At 49.0% G+C, this 22,287-nt stretch overlaps 2 protein-coding genes across 3 annotated transcripts in view; both read left to right on the top strand.

Annotated features, from left to right (window-relative positions):
- LOC119458471 (3-oxoacyl-[acyl-carrier-protein] reductase FabG) overlaps positions 1-22,287 on the top strand; it is a 463,543-nt gene that overhangs the window by 250,283 nt on the left and 190,973 nt on the right. The window lies entirely within an intron of this gene.
- Positions 15,368-22,287, top strand: part of LOC125946981 (cytochrome P450 2C8-like) — a 96,671-nt gene continuing 89,751 nt past the window's right edge. The window contains exon 1 of the mRNA XM_049671237.1: positions 15,368-15,629. Coding sequence (XP_049527194.1) covers positions 15,415-15,629 — 215 coding nt within the window. The 5' untranslated portion in view covers positions 15,368-15,414. The remainder of the gene's footprint in view (positions 15,630-22,287) is intronic.

Raw genomic sequence — 22,287 nt, 5'->3', positions numbered from 1 at the left:
CATCGCTGCCGCCAAGCAGTATATTAGCCCATATGGCATAATTTCGGCCAATTGGCTCTGCCCAGTTTTATCTCTTTCCGATTTCTTGCCTGTGTGAGCGCGCGCCTGCGTGTCTGCATTGTTTTACAGCTAACTGAGAACACATCAATGAAGAAACGTTACCATAGCTTAACAGCGATTATGAGAATTGTGGCATCCGGTGAAGTGGTATTTTCTTATACGCTTTTTTCTGGTATTATATCCAAGCAAAGAAAGCAGTTCTATTATATATTTTACGTTTATCCATACGTTAGAAAGAGTGTCCTTTTAGCTTTGTAAATATCCGTTCAGGTCACTTACAGTAGCCGTAATAAAAAGTTGACTTTAATGTCATATTTAAATGACATGAGTTCACAGGGTAGTTGATGCTATGAAACGTAGTGAATCCGCCTACGTTCATAATGTCACAATCACATTCAGGGTGGCACAGATCAGTTTTCAACTACCTAATTTTGCTCACATGAGCCTGATTATTTTTCACTAAAGCTAATGCTACTTTTAAACACAATGCTCACCAAATCTCACTTAAGGTTTTCAAGTTCCATTACGTTAGGTTATGACTCGATGCTCCTAAACAATAATATCAGATGGGAACATTTTATTGGAAAAATACTTTTTCAAAGTGAGGTCAGTCACTTTTTGATCATCACTGTAACTATAGATTAACTTGAAATGTATCGAAACAAATTCTTAAATTTTTGAGCAAATCAAATTTCAGTGCTATCTGAAACGAGGAACATATTTTAGCGAAAGGCTCAGTCGCTTTCAAGACACTGGTAAGTTTGCAAGCATTGTCTTCAGTTTGTCACACAATTACCACCGCCATACCAAGGGCCCTCTTATCGGTATAAAGAACTACTTTTTGTGTCAACCGACTACATATTATACGGCAGATTTCCTAATCTCAACACACCTATTGCGTTTCCATTCTATTGACAAATATGTTGATACTGATACAGATCACCGGTTACCTCCCCATGGATGAGAGGACGGGGAGGTAACCTCCAGGGATTCCCATAAGACCCAATATATTCTTTAGTCCACTCCAATAATTGCTAACAATTTGAATTGACATGTCATTGGTGGAAATAAAAACACATACATACCTACACCCATTTGCTAATTGATACTGCTCTCTTCACGTACCTCAACGTCACACTTACCCGCTTTACACCAAGAAGCCAGAGGTAGCTGAACAAACAGCGATAGCACTAGATTTCAAAGACTTCCAGCTTCACAACTGTATACAGCGACTATAGAGCAGCTACTCGAGGTTTCGCCAAGGGCGGGATAGACAAGACGACGCTACGAATCTTAGGCGGAAGTAACATCACCGATCACTCCATCGTATGGTTCCGGGCCCACATGGGCAGCTTAGGGGGCGGCCTGCGGAATATAGATCAACGAGACCGCACAGGAGGCGGCGCGAGGACTCATCGACCGCGTCACTGCCATCCCACCCGCTACACCACATAATGAGTACAGGCATCAATTATTCACTTACAACGAGCTCACTAAGCCCTTTTATCTAGACAGACGATAGTTCCCCCTCCCGGATAAGAAATTAACGTGCAGCCAGTCGGTCACGTTACGCTTGCTGCCAAACGAACTCATACCCCAACCCCGGGCGCATGAAGCACATCTACCGAGAGTCCGAGACTACGATGGACGACATCTGTGTGGACATTGCAGTGAACGTGTAGACTTGAGCCATATGTTGTGTGGTTGTGAATCGAGTGACGCTTACGCGAAGAACAAGGAACGTTGAGACAAAGTGCTAAAAAGTGCTTCACTATACGACCAACTTTGGGCTGTCCAGGAGGCCCGCGACGCGGCGGATAGCTTCGAGATCTCTGTCCCTACCTGGGAGGTGCCCTCTACACCTGGCGCCTAGCCGAGTGTCCTTCAGGACCCCTACTTTGGGAAATAAAGATTTACCACCACACTTACCACTTTATGCTCTATAGCATGTTGCGACGTCCACGACGTCAGAGCTCAGGCCTAAAGAAGGAGATTGAGCGGATTTTATACAATTTGTTCTAAAGATAAGTGAAAGCTTACGTTTGCAACTTGAATGTGGGTACCCTATTCCCTGTGGACAATTCATCTTTGTCTGGACATTTGCATGTCATCAACGTGGTGCTCTTTAAATGATTTGACTTCATAGAAGGTTTGCTGGACCAATTCAAGACGCTGGGAAGAAATGAAAAATTTATGAGTGAAAATGAAGTTTTAAAAATAATCTCAGCAGCGATTTTTTGCCGTAACATTTGCGAAATGTGCGATACGATTAGTCCTTACAGCAGAATACAAGACGTTGGATCACTCAAAGTGTTCAGCCTTCTTTTTTATTTTGTAGGTCTGCGCACTTCCACGAGGTAGTGTAATAAAGCACTTCTACACGCCCTTACATGCAATCAGGAAGTAGTCTAGGGTGACGCTACGTTGCTGAAGGACGTGTGACGCACACAGATTTTGCATATTCTAGAAACACCTTTGGGCGTTTCAAACTGTTTCACCTGTTTCCAGAATATTTGTGCCACTCTGATTATAGCGTTATGTTTACAAGAGTTGGTATAATATTTCAATAATAAATCGATTTAAAGTGCATCGCTTTCAAAAAAGCTGTATGCTATTTCGTGCCCTAAACGTGATGGCCATCAAATGCTCAGAGTCGTATTACGTCGTAAGATAACCTATGGAATCATTTTAAGCATTCTACTTCGGTATGAAAATTCCTAGGGGCCTTAGTATTTTTTGCAATTGAATGAGATAGATAACATTATCGGTTAACTTCAACACCTATAATTGGCTGAATTTTACAAACATTCACCTCCGTTTGCTTGTGTGAACGACAGCGCGCGTAAGAAGTTTACCCACTGATTCAGCAACTCATTACCCTAGTTCGTGTTAGAAATTGGGAACACAGATCATAGAGACGAAAGAAGTTTTGAAAAACATATACAGCTTTCCTTTAAACCTTCCGGCTAATTGACAAATATATTGAAGAAATTATATATATATATATATATATATATATATATATATAGAATACATATCAAATATAATATATTGAAGAGAGAAACGAAGAGGGCAAGGTAGGGAGTTTAACCAAGGACGTGCCCGGTTAGCTACCCTACATTGGGGAGGGGGAAAGGGGAAGAATATATAAGGAGAGAAAAGAAAAAAAAATAGAGTCAGTCATTCGCAGAGACAGTCACAGAAGTATCTCCGCTGTCACAAGCGTTCATAGAATCCAGTACTCTTCACGAACTGCAGAAGGGCTTTTGTGGCCTTTTGCATGCAATAATGCATAGGCCATGGCCCAAGAATCTTATCTTCCGAGAGCGTTCTGTTATCTAACAGGTTGTGTTTAGCTTGGAGAATACGTAGTTGAGCGTCAAAAGATAGACAGTGACACAGAAGGTGCTCGAGAGTATCGTCGCACCCGCACAAATTGCACGCCGCACTGTTGGTCATCCCTATTAGGAACGAATAGGCGTTGGTAAATGCGACACCCAACCACATGCGACACAGTAAAGTTGTTTCACGACGGGAGAGTCGAGGTGGTAGGCGAAGTCGAAAGTGAGGGTCAAGAGAGTGCAAACGTAAGTTGGTGAAACCCGGTGAATTCCATCGCAGAAGTGTGTCCATCGCAGAAGTGTGATGTGGCGAGCAATCGATTGAAGTTGCCGCGCAGCATCCGTTCTTGAGAGTGGTATAGGAACCAGCTGATGTTTGTGATGAGCCGAGCGTGCTGCTTCATCTGCGCTGTCGTTACCGACAATTCCGCAATGGCTTGGCAGCCACTGAAATGCAATGTCATGTCCATCATTGAGCGCGTGATGATGAGCGTGCCTAATATCGTGCACTAGCTGCTCGTGTAACGCTTGTCGTAGGGAAAACTGTAGAATTTGTAGGGTTGCTTTGGAATCACTGAAAATGGCCCAATGATTCATTAATGATTTGCCACAAATATTAACGCATGCCCACTGCCTTCTCTATGCTGATCACACAACCATTTTCGTATCCGACAAAAATTCCGTCACACTACTAAACAAACTAAACAATGATCTCGCTAATGTTCATGCATGGTGCCAGAAAAACTCGTTATACATCAATCTATCGAAAATAACATTTATGGTATTTCATTCCCCTCAAACATTATTCATAGATTCCTTAGTTGTATCAATTAACAATCACATAAGCTTAAAATGATTCCATAGGTTATCTTACGAGGTAATACGACTCTGAGCATTTGATGGCCATCACGGTTAGGGCACGAAATAGCATACAGCTGTATCGAAAGCGATGCACTTTAAATCGATAAGGAGAGAAATTACAAGATCAGGGTCAACCAAATTTCTAGTCATTATCTTGTTCAAAAAATTTCTTTTCGCATTCACGTTATTGTGAAATCGCGCTCTTTTTTTCAACCAAGTATTCTCTTGTCTTTGTATTACGCGTATATTCACAGTCATCTTTCATATTCCCTGTCATCATGGGGTAATACATACTTAACTCATCTCCACCCACTAGAAGCTTTACAAAAGCAAGCGGTACGATTGCTGACATTTCAACCTTTTACATCTCACTCTGCTCCCATTTTCGTTCCCTAAACCTTCTGCCCTTGCGCATGCTGTTCCATCATAAGCTGTTGCTAATAATGTTCCGCCTCATAAATACGGAGTTAGGTATTGAAAGTTGTACTCGTACTCACCTCTCTAATAGTAATAACACAAGGTTTTCCGCATGTCATAATTTGCTCCTTCCTAAAATTCGAACTAACTATGGGAAATTTACTGTCATGTTTTCAGGCATATCATTGTGCAATTCGATTCCGTCCGATATCAAATCATGTGCATTTGAAGCCTTCAAGCGCAAAGCTAAGGCATATTATATTAACTCATTACCGAACTCCTAGTATTTTTATTGTGCGATATAAACAATATTAAATATATTTGTATTGCACTGTTCCTAACTTTCTTTTTATATTTTTATTGTTTTTTTCTATCCCTATCAATACTTTACAGCATTGCTTGTTCCCCATACTACCACCACCTAGTTTCGTATTAAAACGCTGTTTTTCTTTCTTCCCGATGAAGACGATACTGTGTTGCATGCTTTACATAATACAACCACATTTTCGTATTCAAAGCTCTGTTTATTTCTTTTCTTTTTTATCTTGTTTTTTTCCTTTTGTTTGTTTTGTTTTTGTTTTCGCTGACAAACACAACCTTTCTGTGATGTAGCCTGCTACTGTTGCCCCAATTGTATTAACCCCCATTTGTTTCCTGTTTAGGAGGTCCCCCCGACAGTTTTTACTTCGGGACCTCCGATTGTTGAATTATACTTCACCTGTTATATATTTGTACTACTGATGAAAATAAATTCAACATCAACTTCAACTTCAACGATTTGGCGGCTGCTGGAGCACGTAATTGAGTGCACCTTGAAGAGCCGCAAGTTGTGCTGTTGTAGACGTGGCATTGTGCGAGTATTTAAATTTTGCAAAGTGACGGCGTCCGATGGAGCAACTACTGCGCCGGTAGAGCTGTTGGAAATGGTGGAACCGTCCGTGTAAATGTGTATGTGGTCAGAATAATACTCGTTGATGACAGAGACAATTGCTTCAGGGCTAGTGTTGAGTAGTTTGCCTTTTTGCTAATCCCAGGAATTTAGAGGCACACGTGAATTCGCCAGAGACCCCATAAGGCCGATGTTTGACGTTTCGCAGGCTTGAAGGCCGATGGTATTGATGCATGGTGTCTTGTCACAATACTACAAAATGTACCCTGTAGTCTTCGCACTGGCAAATCGGCTAAATGGTGGGATGGTAGCCGTCAAATGTGTCGAATGTGCGCTCTTAGCGTCTTACCGACGATATGAGTGGTGATCGGGTGCTCCTGTGCAATGACAATCTTTGCAGCTGTCGATGAACATCCCGGGAGGCCAAGACATGTCCGAAGTGCTTGGCCTTGTACGCTCTGTAGTGCAAGGATATTAGTCTTGCATGTGTTTGACAAGACAAGAAGACTGTATCGCAGGAATCCGAGAAAAAGTTCCGTGTATAGCTGTAACATGGAGCGCGCGGATGGTCCCCACGATTTTCCAGCTACGAATTTAAACATATTCTCAATACAAATGAGTTTTTTCTTCCTGTGGGAGACATGGGGACTCCAAGTGAGGTCACGATCCACAATAACGCCTAAGAACATGTGAGTTTTCTTGTACTCAATTGACTGGCCCGCGATACGCACTGGGTAGAAATACATCGGTTTTCGTGTAAATGTCACAAGTGCACACTTTTCTGTGGACATCATCAGGCCTTGTCGGTGAAGGTCTGCCGCTGTCAGGGTTGCCGCTTTCTGTACTCTGGTGCGCACTTGCGGCCTTGTCACGCCGGACGCTCAGATGCAAATATCGTCTGCGTAGAGCGAGACATTAGCCATCTGTGGTAGCGTTTCGGCGAGCCCCACTAGAACAAGATTGAAAAGATTAGGGCTGAACACTCCGCCTTGTAGGAAACCACGACTGGAGATATAGCTATTTGTCGGCCCATCTTCAGCTAGTACAAACACATATCTCCGTGATAGATAACTCCTAATCCACCTAAAGACGTAGCCTCCAAGTTCTGCAGCCTCAAGAGCTTGGAGGATAGCTTCGTGGGTTACGTTGTTGTAGGCACCTTTTACATCTAAAAAGAGTGCCATAGAGAGGCGCTTCAGAGCTTTTTGTTGTTGCACGGAGGTCACAAGGTCAATGACGCTGTCAATTGAACATCGTCCAAGTAGAAAACCAGCCATAGCCTCAGGGTAAATGTCATAGTATTCGAGGTACCATTCCGTACGTGTTAGCAACATCCTCTCCACGACCTTACCGGTGAAAGTCGCAAGTGCAGTCGGGCGGTACGATGTAAGGTTCAGCGGAGACTTCCCAGGCTTCAGTAGAGGCCCCAGTCGGCTACACTTCCAATCGTCGGGGACTATGCCGTCATGTCAAGATTGATTAAAGATATCCAGAAGATAACATTGTGTTGTTGAACCTAGGTGCCTTAAGGCAGCGTACGTCACCCCATCGGGCCCGGGTGATGACGACCGCCTGCACGCAGCCAAGGCCGCTTGCAGTTCTTCCATAGAAAAAGGCACTTCCATGCTTTGATACCTCGCGGCCGCAAGGTCATGTAGTGAGGAGTCAGCCAGCAGAACGAAGTTGCCAGCAACATTCGCACAAAAATCTTCCGCGACCTCAAGCTCTAGACGACCTTGATGTAGGGCCAACGCTGTGAGGGGACGACGCTGTTGTGGAAGTGAGCGAAGGCCCTGGAGAGTTCTCCACACCGATGATAACGGCTTGCGAGGGTCCAGCTATTCGCAAAAGGTATTCCATCGTTAGTTCTGAAGTTTGATCATTTGACGATTAACTTTCTTGTGAATACGTCGGGCTTCCCTTAAGTAATAAACGGACTTAGTACGTCTATATCGTCTCTTGGCCCGCCGGCGGATCGTCCGAAGTCGCTCCAATTCTTGGTCGAAATCTGTGCGTCTTGTAGATCTTGTATACGTCCGCCTAGAAGCCTGTAGCGTTTGTATGATGATGTCTTCAAGGCGCTCGGGATGTTCATGTCTGCACTTGTCATCGATCGAAATGTGGTACGCTTGCCAGTCTGTCTTGAGAGCACAGGGGAAATAGAGTTATCTAGGTCTCTGATGGTCATATACGTAGGTATATGGTCGCTGCCGTGAGTTTCAATGTCTGTAAACCATTTAACCATGACAAGGAAGTCTAGCACGGCTGTGGACGATACGAAGGACGCCGACAGGAAGACACAGCAGCGTAGGTTTAGCCAGGCGCAGCAGGAACAGCGTCGAGCCTGAGCCCCACTTCAATAGCGCTGGCGATCCGGCCGCGGAGCTCTACACGACTCACTCCTTCTTCTTTACATCTTCCCCCCTCCCTGAAGACAGAGCCACACAGGAGGCCTAAGGCGTCGTGAGGGCGAAGGGCTCCTGATACGGCTTGAGCCAATCGACGTGGACAGTTTCGCGTCCTCGGCGACGCAGGTCTGTAGGGGGCGTCAGAGGTTCGATGACGTAGTTCACCGGAGCAGTTTGCTGCAGAACCCGGTAGGGTCCATGGTATCGGGATACAAACTTGGAGGAGACACCTGGTGTCGAAGTAGGAGGCACCCATAATCAAACGAGAGCGTCAGGCGAAAACTGGGTGTGGGGGCTCCTGTCGTCATGACGAAATTTCAGTAGCGCTTGTTCTTGCGTTGTAAGGGAGCGAGCTAGTTGCCGACATTCTTCTGCATACCGGGTGGCTTCAGAAACCGGTGTACTCTCTGACAAGTCGGGACGGTAAGGAAGAATAGTGTCAATGGGAAATGGCGGTTCTCGGCCATATAGAAGAAAGAAGGGAGAAAAGCCCGTCGTTGCCTGGGGTGCCGTATTGTAGGCGTACGTGACATAGGGAAGGATGAGGTCCAAGTTGGTGTGGTTGAAGGCGACATACGTCGAAAGCATGTCGCCAAGAGTTCGGTTAAAGCGTTCTGTCAATCCATTTGTTTGCGGGTGATATTCGGGGGTACAGCGATGAATAATGCGGCATTCAGTGAGAAGTTCTTGAAGGACATCGGCGAGAAAGACGCGGCCTCGGTCGCTCAGTAGTTCGCGGGGAACGCCGTGGCGTAGAACGAAGCGTTGAAGTAGGAAGGAGGCAACGTCACGAGCCGTCGCGGCGGGTAGAGCGGCCGTTTCGGCGTACCTCGTGAGGTGGTCTATAGCTGCAATGACCCAGCGATTGTCAGCAGCTGTGTACGGCAGAGGCCCGTATAGGTCTACTCCAACCCGGTTAAAGGGTCGTGAAGGGCACGGCAAAGGTTGCATTGGTCCAGAAGAGCGGCAAGGATCAGGCTTGCGGCGTTGACATTCTGAGCAAGAGAGAATGTACTTTTGCACAAATGTGTACATACCGCGCCAATAAAACCTGTGACGTAGTCTGGTGTAGGTCTTGAAGAGACCAGCGTGTGCACACTGAGGGTCGGCGTGGAAAGCGGCGCATACATCAGTGCGGAGCTGCCGGGGTATGACAAGCAGCCATTTGCGGCCATCGGAACTGTAGTTACGGTGATAGACGATGCCGTGGCGGATGGCGAAGTGCGAAGCTTGCCGACGTAGCGCTCAGGATGGTGGGCGTTCAGGTGAATCAGAGATGTAATCTATCAAAGATGAAATCCAGGAGTCCTTGCGCGGCTCCAAAGCCATGTCGACAGAAGCGAATGGGGGAAGTGGGTCGTCTAGGACGGAGACACTGACAATGTCGGTGTGGGCAGGCGAGCGCGAAAGAGCATCGGCATCGGCGTGCTTCTTGCCTGAGCAGTAGACAACCCGGACGTCGTACTCTTGGAGCCTCAGCGCCCACCGGGCTAGGCGGCCGCAGGGATCCTTGAGGGACGACAACCAGCAAAGTGCGTGGTGATCGGTCACAACATCGAAGGACCGGCCGTACAGGTATGGACGAAATTTTGTAATGGCCCAGATGATCGCTAGACATTCTTTTTCCGTGACTAAACAATTTGCTTCAGCTTTCGTAAGAGTGCGGCTCGCGTAAGCAACAACATATTCTTGGTAGCCGGGCTTTCGCTGGGCGAGCACAGCGCCAAGACCAACGCCGCTAACATCCGTATGGATTTCCGTGGTAGCAGTTGGATCGAAATGGCGCAGTATCGGTGGTGTTGTAAGCAGGCGACGTAGCATCGCGAATGCCTCGTCGAAAGCCGGGGACCACGCGGAATGATTGGGGTCTCCTTTAAGTAGCTCTGTCAGCGGTGCCATAATCGAAGCGAAATTTCGAATGAAGCGGCGGAAATACGAGCAGAGGCCGATGAAACTACGCAAGTGTTTTAGAGACGTTGGCCTTGCGAATTCTTTAACAGCACGAAGCTTTGCGGCATCGGGTAGAACGACGTCCTTCGACACGACATGTCCGAGAATTTTCAGCTTGCGTGCCCCAAAGTGGCATTTTTTCAGGTTGAGTTGGAGGCCAGCGTCACCGAGACAGCGTAAAACGTGCTCCAAGCGGTCGAGGTGAGTAGGAAAATCTGGTGCAAACACTACTACATCATCCAAATAACACAAGCACGTGTTCCATTTGAGGCCTCGAAGAATAGTATCCATCATCCGCTCAAAAGTCGCGGGTGCATTGCAAAGGCCGAATGGCATCACACTAAATTCGTATAAGCCATCAGGTGTGATGAAAGCTGTTTTAGGCTTATCGTCTGCAGCCATAGGCACCTGCCAATAACCAGAGCGTAGATCGAGGGAGGAAAAGAAATCTGCACCTTGTAAGCAGTCTAAGGCGTCATCGATCCGTGGCAATGGATAAACGTCCTTTCGGGTTATTTTGTTTAGGCGACGGTAGTCCACGCAAAAACGGATCGAGCCATCTTTCTTTTTAACTAAAACAACTGGCGATGCCCATGGACTGTCGGATGGTTCAATGACCCCACGCTTGAGCATTTCATCTAGTTGCTCATCAATGACGCGTCGTTCTGTCGAAGATACGCGGTATGGTCGCTGCCGTAGCGGTGAGTGAGCACCGGTGTCAATGCAGTGGCGTACAGTCGTCGTTCGACCCAGAGAACTGCTATGGCTGTCAAAAGCAGGGCGAAATTTGTCGAGGAGACGGAGGAGGTCATAGCGCTGCTTGGAGTTTAAGGCTTTGTCAATGACATGGCCGAAAACGTCTTCAGGCGATGTGGCAGGTACGGGACTACCGGAGAGGGTGTTGGCCTCGGACGATCCAGTAGGAAGTTTCAACGCGGTAATGGTGTCGTAAGGCTCCACAGTGCCGAGAGATTCGCCGCGAAGCAACGTAATCGGGAATGGGAAGTGGTAGTAAACAGGAAGGTGAGTCGCACCTGCTTGAAGGCAAAGCAGCGTGGTTGAGAATGGTGAGATATGGCGAAGAACGAAAGCAGTGGAAGGTGTGAAGAGTACGGTAGAGTCGGAGGCAACGGAACAGGATACAGGTGCCAGAACGGATGCGTGCGGGGGTATCTGGATGTCGTCAGTGAGGGATAACTTGTTGCAGGAAAGCGAGCGAAACGTCGTCGGATATGGCATTGCCAAGCGAAGAGAAGGCGACTTCTGCACGGGAGCAATCAATGACAGCTTGGTGACGAGAGAGAAAATTCCAACCTAAAATAATTTCGTCGGAACAGTGGGGAAGAACGATGAACTCGACGATGTAGACCACTCCTTCAATTTCAAGTCTGGCGGTGCACGCAGCCACCGGCTGGACGTGCTGTGCTGTGGCCGTGCGGAGTAACGAACCGAAAAAAGGCATCGTGACTTTTCGTATTGAGCGGCGTAGTTTTTCGGCAATCACAGATATGGTGGCACCTGTGTCAATGAGGGCAAGCACAGAGACACCTTGAACAGCGACATCAAATGTTGGGCAGCGAAAGAAGAGGGCTTGAGCGTTGCGACGATGACGCAGTTCTTCCCTAGGGAACTGCGCCGCCTAGTTTTCCGTGTCAGCGGTAGAGGGACGTCGACGCATCGGGGAGAGCGAGCGACGATGAGGAGAAGGAGAACGGCGGTCAGAAACTGGGCGAAGGCTAGGGCGGGGACGAGGTAAATCGCGGTCTGGAGCGTGGGCGTGGTCGTGCGACGGCGTCGGCGTAAGTAAGTGGGGCGGTGAGTTGAGGCGCCCGCTCCAGAGGAAGGACCTCTGACACTTGCTCTTCTATAACGTGTCGTAGGGCCGGACTGAGGGGGCAAACTGGACTCCGGCGGGTTGGAGATAAGGGAGCGCTGGCGAGCAACTTCTTCCCGGACGAAAGCCTTGATCTGCGAGAGGAGGGTGGAATCTGGAAAAGGAGAGGTCAAGCCGGACAACGATTCCTGATGGGGAACACGACGGCGGGTGAGGAGGCGTTGACGGCGAAGCTCGTCATAGCTTTGGCAGGGTTCAATTACTTGGGCAACAGTAGAGGGGCTCTTTGAAATGAGCATCTGAAACGCGTCCTCGTCGATACCCTTCAGTATATGCTTGATTTTTGTGCCGTCAGTCATGGATGCATCGACGCGTTTGCAGAGAGCGATAACATCTTCGATGTAGCTCGTAAAGGTCTCACCAGGCTGCTGAGAGCGTGACTGCAGACGCTGTTCGGCACGAAGCTTTTGAACAGCAGCAACTTTGTCTTGAACACAGTCCAGCTTGGGACTTCGCTTTCGTGGTTGCAAAACCACATGTGGGCAATTACGGTGAGGTAAAAAGGGACGGTGGTCAATTTCGGGGTGTCATCCCATTTGTTGTTAAGGCTGACGCGTTCGTATGATGATAGCCAGTCATCAACGTCGTGGTCATCAGCACCGCCAAAGGTGGGAGGGTCCCGCTGACGGAGTGTGCCGGGGCATACGGAGGACTGGGGAGCAGGTGGTGGTAAGCTCGTGGCGCTTGCGGAGGTCATGATGGCAGGGAGGATCCGGCTGCACAATTCCAGGATTACAGGAGACCCAGCAAACCTCCACCAATTATGACAAGGAAGTCTAGCACGGCTGTGGACGACACGAAGGACGCCGACAGGAAGACACAGCAGCGTAGGTTTAGCCAGGCGCACCAGGAACAGCGTCGAGCCCGAGCCCCACTTCAATAGCACTGGCGATCCGGCTGCGGAGCTCTACAGGACTCACTTCTTCCTTGCAGAACCTTTGAACTTAAACTACGTGACACTAATGTCAAGTCCAAACAGCTGCTGTAAGTCACTCCTAGGAGATAAGTCGGGCTGCCGTCGTTCGAAACTCTCAGTCCATGCTCGGCAGCGGGATCCACTAGACTCGTGCCTCGTTGATTTGTCCTGAAGCTTCCCCAGAGTGGATAGTGGGCGTTAAAATCACCCATGATTATCCAAGGGCCTGGAGTGTTTGTGAGTATGTCGTTTAGTCTCTCTGTCGATCAAGTCGACGTGATGGGCATATGTAGGCGCCTACGAGTGTAAATGAAACTTTCTTCTTTTTAACATGGAGACACACGTATTGATTGTCGTCGTGAGGCAGCGCTATTTGGTGAACATACGTGAGCTCCTTGCGAATCTACACAGCAACCTGACTGCGTTCAATGCATGACGAAGAAACAAATGATTCGTAGCCCGACAGTCGAATTGTCTGTGAAAAATGAGGTTCATAAATTATGAGAATGGGGAACTTCTTCTCAAAAACAAATTGGCGAAATTCTGACATCCGTGACTGCAGACCTCTGGCGTTCCATTGAAGTATGAAAGCACACTTGACTTTCTCCCGGAATGGCCGCAGTGGTTGTGGATGGCAAGCCATCTTCTTACTGTAGACCCGCAAGTACTGGTTCAAGTGAATCCAGCACTTGCAGTGGGCATTTAGAGGATGGTGTTTGCATTTTATTCAGGAGTGTGCGGATAACACTCACCAACGACCTCAGCAATGCTAAGACCTGGACATATTGCGCAGCTTGTTTATCTGTTGTCGAAGTAGTGCTTGGCGGTAGTCGATGCTGTCGCTCTGCGGGGAAGTGTGCCTGTGGTAGTGCAGGCCAAGCTGCGTTAGATTCTCTTCTCTTAGCCTCGGTATTATTCTCTCCATGTAGGCATATGGCGCTTGACGGTGGTGGCAGTGGCGGTGGCGGCGGCGTAATGGAACGCTCTGGAGGTAAAACAGCACTTTTTTCTTTCTTGGATGAGCGCCGTCGACGAGAACGTCGTCTTCTAACTGTCGTTATCGCTTCCTTCCGTAATGAGCCGTCCTTCACCAATTGTCTCAAGCTTCTCTTCTTCTTCTTGATTAGTGGGCAGTTTTTTGAAAATGCATCATGATCTCCATTGCAGTTTCTGCATTTCAAGGTAGTCGCCTTGCAAGGCTCTGCTGTGTGGGGTTCGGTAAAGCACGGACAAGCTAACTTGTTACATACGCCACTCACGTGGCCCATTCTCAGACACTTGTGGCATTGAAGAGGCCTGGGAATATAGACTCGAACGACATAACGAAACAGACCAGCCTTCACATGTGAAGGAAGACAGTCGCCTTTGAAGATCACCTAGAGGCAAGGCGAGTTCCCTATTTGGCAAACTTGCAATATGTCCGTGGCGTCAGTAGCTGGCTTGACAAGGATAGGAAGCTCAGCATTCGGTATACAGACGTCGACATCATATATGACGCCCGTTATCGTGCCTCGGTCCTGCGGGATGTAAGCGTGGACTCTGATGTCGCCAAGCTCCGAAACGGTTCCCAACGTATGTAAAGCTGCCGGGTGCTCGACGTCTATGGCCAGGACGTTCTTGCGTGGGTTAATTCGAATGTTATTTATCTCATTCGGTGCGAGGGATTCAAATCGTGCCGAGATGAGTTGCCGATTCATGCTCCTCAGGTTGTCCGAAGGATCAACGGGAACAAACAGTATAGTCTGGCGTGGCGGACCAGAGGAAGTCTTCAATGTTAAAGTACTTCCTGGCGAAGACCCAGCGAGGATCCTCCTCTTCGCCTTGCGCATCGCCACAGGGACGAAGTCGTCGTCGCTGTCATCGCTACTCGCCGTATACAGTTCAGTGCTGTCACTGGCGGTGTCATCATCTCGGCTGTTCCGCTTCCTTGAGGCTGACGTCGAAGGCAATGCCAGGTCGGGACTACGTACAACGGGGTCAGGATCCATCGCCGCCCGCAGGAGAACGATGATCCCCGAAATACAAAAAATCACAAACTCAGCAGACAGAAAGAGCAGCGTTCCACAGGAGCAACATTGGTCTGGAAGCCACTATAAATGTTCAACACATTTTTACGTCACACGCCCCATAAGTTTCAGATCCCTAGTTCTCTAACCACTAGGAGCAAAGTGGCTCGATCCGTCTTCTCGAGAATACAAGTGTTTGGATATGCATATTGTGGAGAGGATGCGGGAAATAGTGGCAGCCTTGTCGATAAATTTGGCTAATATGCAGCCACGACCTTGGTTGAACAATTGTCTGCCTTTATGGGCTTCGTCTTATAAATACATGTTGCTCCCCTAGCCTCTTCCATACATATTAACCATATTTCATACGTCAGTAGCAGCAGCCCCTTTCTGTAGTTGATTATGACTGTTTCTATTTGATGGTTTTAAATGGCATTTGTGATTGCAAGCTATTTCATGAAAAACAATAAACTCTTAATTAGGAACTGATCTTAAAAACTGAATAACAATACAGGCATGAGTGATTGATTCTCCACATTTTTCTTGTTTAGTTCGGTGGTTTACCCAAATTCCACTTTATGTTAGAGAGTAATCTAAACTTACCAACTAATTTTTACCTTTATATCATCTTCAGGTAACGAGCCACCAGCCAGGAAGAGTGGAGCCTACAATATGCCTCTAGTTGTGCTTGTTGTGACATTTGCCATATGCATTCTGTTGAAGCTACTTCTACAACGCTGGCGTAAGGAGCGAAGCCTTCCTGGCGGAACTGTACGTCCACCCATGCCACCTGTGAGCACCATTCTCGGACACGAAGAACTCTATTGGCGTGGTTTCCACTCCACGAAAGCAGTCGAATGGGCCAAGGAGTACGGGCCCGTGTATAGGTAAGATATTCTGCTCGATGTTATCAGCACGTGATCCCCAAAAATTGCATAAGATGCTGACTGCAATTAGTGACATGAATACGCCGTAAGTGCGCTGTCACAAACTGACTCTTCCAAGGCACCTGGCACTAAGACCACTGTTTCCAATGCTGTACTTTCCGGGTTTGCTTCGTTTCTAAGAACACCCCCGTGTTGTCAGCTCGCTTTTCATTATTTGCTTTGTATAGCCGTACACAACTCAAACGAAAATTTTATGGAGAAGGTCACCAGGTTCCCCATGGTAAAAAGTAGCAGACAGAAACTTTTGGAATAGAGTATGTTACGGTTAGCCAGAGCTTAAAGTTCACGAGGAAACAAGACCACGAGAACGACCGTAACACGCGTTCTAAGCGAGTACTAGCAGCATTTCTAGATTTGTCGTAAAACTTCGCAGCTCGTCTTGAGGATTATTCGTCCAGCTTGTGAAATGGTAGGAAAGCAAGCTCTAAGGCGAATGCTTCATTTTTGTATGTTGAAACTGTGTATTGAACGAGAAGAAAGGGAACCGAGGTGCCGGATTTTTATAATCATATCATAAGAAGCCAACAAACAATGACAACAAGGACAACATAGGGGAAATTACTTGTACTTTCTAATTGAATTAAAGAAACGATAAATTAATTAATAGAAATGAAAATGGATGAAAAAACAACTGTCCGTAGGTGGGGAACGAACCCACGTCTTCGTATTACGCATGCGATGCTCTCACCATTGAGCTACCGCGGAGCCGTTTTCCCATCCACTTTCTGGGATATTTATGTTTTACACCTAGAGTCAGCCCTGGGAGTGTTAGCCAGCGCCACCGCTCACAAACGTATGGGCGGGTGTGGAACATCCTTTTTGCCGCAGGCGTCACGAGCACGTGATCTTTTTGGGTGATTGCAACCGGTCAATAAACCTACATATGCTACCTGAAGGCATCAATGTTGCCGGATTCGTGCCCTCGTTATGTAATGAACGAGAAGAAAGGGAACCGAGGGGCCCGATTTTTATTAATCATAATAAGGGTTGATTCTAGTTGTAAAACATAAATACCCCAGAAAGTGGATGGGAAAACGGCTCCGCGGTAGCTCAATGGTGAGAGCATCGCACGCGTAATGCGAAGACGTGGGTTCGTTCCCCACCTGCGGACAATTGTTTTTTTCATCCATTTTCATTTCCAATAAATAATTTATCATTTCTTTAATTCAATTAGAAAGTACAAGTAATTTCCCCTATGTTGTCCTTGGTGTCATTGTTGGCTTCTTATGATATGATTAATAAAAATCCGGCCCCTCGGTTCCCTTTCTTCTCGTTCAATACACATTTTCAACATACAAAAATGAAGCATTCGCCTTGGAGCTTGCTGCATGCAACAATACAAGACAATTTTAATAACACAGGGATCTCTACAGATATTACATTAAAAATATAGCTACAGTCGAAGTCAGTAATAACGAAAAATTTATTTTAGAGAGCAGCTGCAAAGGCTTCGTTATCAACTGTGCTAGCTACTACAGCAGGCAGTCTATTCCTTTGAGGAATGGTCTTGGGGAAGAAAGCACTCTTCAAATTCCTTCAAATTCCTTTTTATGCAGTATATCCCGTTACCTTGAGCTCGTGATCTGTTCATCTAAATATATAGTGCTGCAGGGAAATATACTGATCACGGATGTACTTATTACTGATGACTTGTACTTATTACTGATGACAACATATGGTCCATCGTAGTTTGCCAGCAGCTTTTGGCACAGGCTGCGCTTCCTTGTGGGAGTTCAAAGCCAAACGAGTTCACCAGGGTGATATGTAACAGGCCGATGTCGAGCGTCGTAGCGTGCTTTGGAGTTTTCTTGCAATGCCAAAGTCCGCAGACGCGCAAGTCGCCGAGCCTCTTCAGCGAGGCATGGCAAATCGGCGACCGCAGGATTGTCGTGGTGGTAAAAAGGGAGGACAGTGCCGAGCCTATACCGGGGCGGGCGAGCATATAGAAGGAATAAGGGGCTGTAACCGGTTGTCTCATGTTTGGCGGTGTTGTATGCGTAAGTAATAAACGGTAGAACTTCATCACAATTCTTATGATCAGACGCAACATACATGGAAAGCATATTCGTGATCGTTCGATTAGAGCGCTCAGTGAGGCCGTTCGTTTGTGGATGATGCGGCGTCGAGTGCCTGAGGTGCGAGTCACAGAAACGTAGAAGCTCTTCCACGATATCCGCTGTGAATAGACGTCCCCGGTCGCTTATAGTAACACAAGGCGGTCCATGTCGCAGAACAATAACGTCAAGTAAGAAGAGCGACACTTCGGTGGCAGTGGCTGATGGTATAGCCACCGTCGCGCAGTAGCGCGTGAAATAGTCGGTGCAGACAATTATTCAGCGGTTCTTCTTGAATAACTGAAAAAAGGTCCGAACAGATCATTTCCAACTTGCTTAAAGGGCAAGCTGGGAGGCGGCACAGGTTGAAGGTTACCAGATGGGGCAGTGGTTGGACGTTTCCGACGTTGGCACGGTATGCAGCTGCCGACATACAACTCAACCGAATGTCGCATCCGGGGCCAGTAAAGGCGTTCTTGAATGAGATAAAAGGTGCGCACAGTGCTTAAGTGATCGGAGGTAGGGTCATCATGCATAGCCTAAAGGATTGCTGGCCGGAGACGCTCCGGCACCACTAGAAGGAAGCGTGCACCCGTGCTTGAGTAGTTCTTTTGTACAGGATGATGATGAATAAACATTTATTAGGCCCAAAATATATTGGTGGTGCCCACAGGTAGCAGACGGGGTGGTTCCCTAGTTACGGGACCCATATGTTCCCAGCAGCTTCTGGCCCCTGTCCGTCAGTGCGAGCTGAATCGGTAGGGCAAGGCTGGATAACAAGGTCTCCCATCGCTCAAGGGGTTGGGGATTGAGGGTGTTGGCGGGAAGGGGAGGAGGGGGGGGTGTTGAGTTTTGTGCACTCGGCCAAGATGTGCGGCAGGGTGCCCTTTTCCTTTTGCAAAAAGGACACAGCGTATCATGTTCCGCGGGGTACATGCGGTTCATCAGTACGGGATGCGCAAGCGATCCCGCCTGCGCTCGACGCAGGATGGTCTGTTGTTGCCTGGTGAGTTTGGGGTGCGGTTCTGGCAGTTTGCACCTTTCCTCTCGATTCATCCGGGTAATGTCCCGAAAGCTGGTATCCGGGTGCAGTAGCTCTTCCGGCTCGTGCTCTGCCCGGATTGACATTTCTCGGGCATGGTAGTCGGCGATGGTGTTGCCTGCTACCTGCGAGTGAGCCGGGACCCACAGGAGCTCTATGGCTCTTCCCGGAGGCTTGCACTTGGATAGAATGGCTCGGGCCGAGGAGGAGATTACCTCCCTGCGGAAGCTTCCGTAGGCTGTCTTTGAGTCGGTGACCATGGTGTCCACGCTCGGCTGTGTGAGTGCGAGGGCCACGGCCGCTTCTTCCGCAACTGCGGGGTCTGTTGTCTTCAGGGACGCGCTGACGATCAGCCTGTCTTTTGAGGTAACCACCACCGCTGCTCGGTCACTGTGTTTTCGGAGCGAGGCGTCCGCGTAGAGGACCCTGGGGTTCTCTTCCAGCTTCCGGGCCATGGCTTTAGCCCGCGTGGTGCGCCTCTCGTCGTCCTTGCCTGGCGTCATGTTCCGAGGAAGAGGTTTGGTGTGAATGGTCGTCTTCCAGTCTTCCGGAAGGGCCGCCTTGAGGGGTACTGGCTCGATCAGCCATCCTATCTTGCGTAGGACGGTTCGTCCGTATTCCGTGTGACTGAGCCGGATTCTCTGATTAGAGAGTTGGGCTTCGATGAGCTCCTCCACCGTGTTGTGGGCACCCATGTCTAGCAGTCTTTGCGTGGACGAGTATATGGGCATGCCCAGTGCTTGCTTCGTTGCCTTACGAAGCATCGTGTTTAGAGTGTCCCTATTCGCCTTCGTCAGCTGGAGATACGGGGCGGAGTAGGTAACCCGCGACACGACGAACGCGCGTACCAAGCGCATGGCATCGTCCTCTTTAAGGCCTCGGTTTCTGTTAGACACCCTCCGAAGCATACTAAGTACTTGTTCGGTTGCAGTTTTGATCTTTGTGACGGCGGCGTGTGCCTTCCCGTCGCTTTGAAGCAATAGGCCGAGAAGCCTAATCTGCTGTGTTGGCTTGATGGCCGTTCCGTCGATGGTGATGATCACGTTCGGCGGCAGCTCCTTCTTTGGTTTTCCCGGTTGGATCATGAGCAGCTCCGATTTCTGGGGAGAGCAGCTCAGTCCGCACGACTTGGCGTATTCGTGCACGGTTGTTGCCGCCCGCTGCAAGGCTTCCTCCATCCAGGCATCGGACCCGGCTCGGGCCGTCCATACCGTAATGTCGTCGGCGTAGAACGCGTGGTCCACGCCTTCGATTTGCTTGAGTAGATCGGGCAGGGGCAGGAGGGCCAGGTTGAAGAACAGGGGCGACAAGACCGATCCCTGAGGGGTGCCCCTATCGCAGAGCTGGACAGGGTCCGACTTCTCACCAATCCTGATGGTAGCCGTTCGGTTTGACAAAAAATATTTTATGTAGCCGAATGTCTTTTGGCCACACTTGGTCTTGTTCAGATGTTGCAACACGCTCGCGTGGGACACGTTGTCAAACGCTCCCTTCAGATCGAGGGCAAGTATCCCGCGCGGCGCGTGCCTCATTGCCTGCTTGACGACTAGTTCGTGGAGTTGGATCATCACGTCTTGGGTGCTGAGATGTTGCCTGAAGCCGTACATCGTCTCCGGCATCTGATCCGTTTCTTCGAGGTGCTTCTGCAGCCGGCGAATGACCATGCGCTCCATCACCTTCCCCACGCAGGACGTGAGGGAGATTGGCCGCATGTTGTCTATCGTGAGGGCCTTGCCGGTCTTTGGAATGAAGCGGACCTCTGCGTCCTTCCATTCCTTCGGCAACCGCGAGTTCTCCCAGGCTTCGTTGATGTGCTCTAGGAGGCCGCGGGCCGCTGCACCGCTCATGTTACCGAGTAGTTTGTAAGTTATGGCGTCCCTGCCGGGTGCACTTCTCTTGTTACTTTCATCTATCTCTGTCCACAGTTCCGTCATGACAAACGGCCGGTAAAGCTATTCGTTGTCGGGTCCTTCGTACCTATCGGGCACCGGGTACTGGCCCTTCTCTGTCTTTAGGTACTTCGCCTTCAGGTCTTCCAGGAGCCTGCGGCCGTCTCCCTTGTGCGTGTTCAATACTTTGGTAAGGTTGCGATTGGTCGCAGTTTTGCTACTCAGCGGGTCGATCAGATGCCTCAAGAGACACCACGTCTTCCACATCGAGAGCTTGCCCTGCAGGCCATCGCAGGTCTTCAGCCAATTTTCCCTGCATAGTTTGGCCGCGTGCTCGGCTATCTGTTTGTTCAAGACTGCTATGCGCTTGGCCAGCTTTCTATTGTGTCTCTGACGTTTCCACCGCCGCGTTAGTGACTGCCGGGCCACCCACATGTGGGTCAGTCGGGAGTCCACGTACGGTGTCTGCGACGTCGTTGTGATTTCTTGGGTAAATTTTTGGAGGGCCTTCATCTGGTCCCGCGCCCATTCGGTGTAAGTCTGCTTTCTTTCAGCTTGTCCCAATTCTTTCTCGGACGCCTCTTCTTGTTCTTGGGTAAAGTTTCTCATCTTGTCCCAATCCGTGATCCGCGCCCTCCCCAGCACAGCCCGATATCGGGAGCCTCGAATCGTGATGCTGATCACGCTGTGGTCAGACCCCAGGTACACTTCTTCGCATCTCCAGGAGACGTCTAGTGTGCCCGATAACCACGACAGGTCTGGCGTAGTGTCTCTCGCGGCACTGTTGCCTCTTCTCACCAGCAGAGGCAACAGTGCCTCTTCTATTCGTAATGAGCGCGTACTGCCGGCCGTTGTGACGGCCGGCAGTACGCGCTCATTACGAATAGATTGCCTGAGCTGCCAATTTCTCTTGCATGAATTTCGACCAGCGTGTGCTCGCAGCCACCCTGCGCCGTGACATGTTGACTTGCCGCCACGTTGCTGCGCACGAGCACCGCCGTTCCGTTCTCCGTGGGGTCAGTGTAAGTGACGTACTCCGGGAGTCTTGGTTGCCCGTTTATTTCCTGTAGAGCAATTACATCAGGCTTGTTTTCTTGCCCGTCAATGTGTAATAGTAGTTCCGCTTCTTTGTTGCAAATCCCGCGGCAGTTTCATTGGTAAATTGCGGTGGTGTTCCCCCCGGTCTTCTTCTTGTGCTTCTTACTTGGGTTCTGCATCATCCTTTCCAGACGTCTCGAGTCGATTGCGCCTTTTTGTGATGGCGTCTTTGACTCTTTCGGCCGGCTACCTTTTCAGGGACGTGAAGCGGTTGCTCAACGATGTTGAGGCTACTTTTAGCGCTAGGCGCTTGTGCTTCACCGCTGGTGTGTTAAGCTGATTCTCGACAGCTTCCAGTCGGGCATCCATTTTGCCTAGCCTTTCGTTAATTTGGGAAATTGCGGCCAAAATGGCCGTTAGCTCTCCTTCTCGCGGGATCTGTGTCGTTGCCGTGGTCACGGTCTCTGAGGTCGCCGCTTCCTCTCCGCTCGCGGAGCTCTCATCGGCGTCCATCGCCTCTTGATTATTTGGTGCACGTTGTGTGGCCCCAGCCTCTCCCGCCGTCCGCCCTAGGC

This window comes from Dermacentor silvarum, chromosome 7 (assembly GCF_013339745.2).
Source record: "Dermacentor silvarum isolate Dsil-2018 chromosome 7, BIME_Dsil_1.4, whole genome shotgun sequence".
Classification (NCBI taxonomy): Eukaryota; Metazoa; Arthropoda; class Arachnida; order Ixodida; family Ixodidae; genus Dermacentor; species Dermacentor silvarum.
Note: the sequence above shows the minus strand (reverse complement) of the source record. Positions and strands in the feature narration are given on the sequence as shown.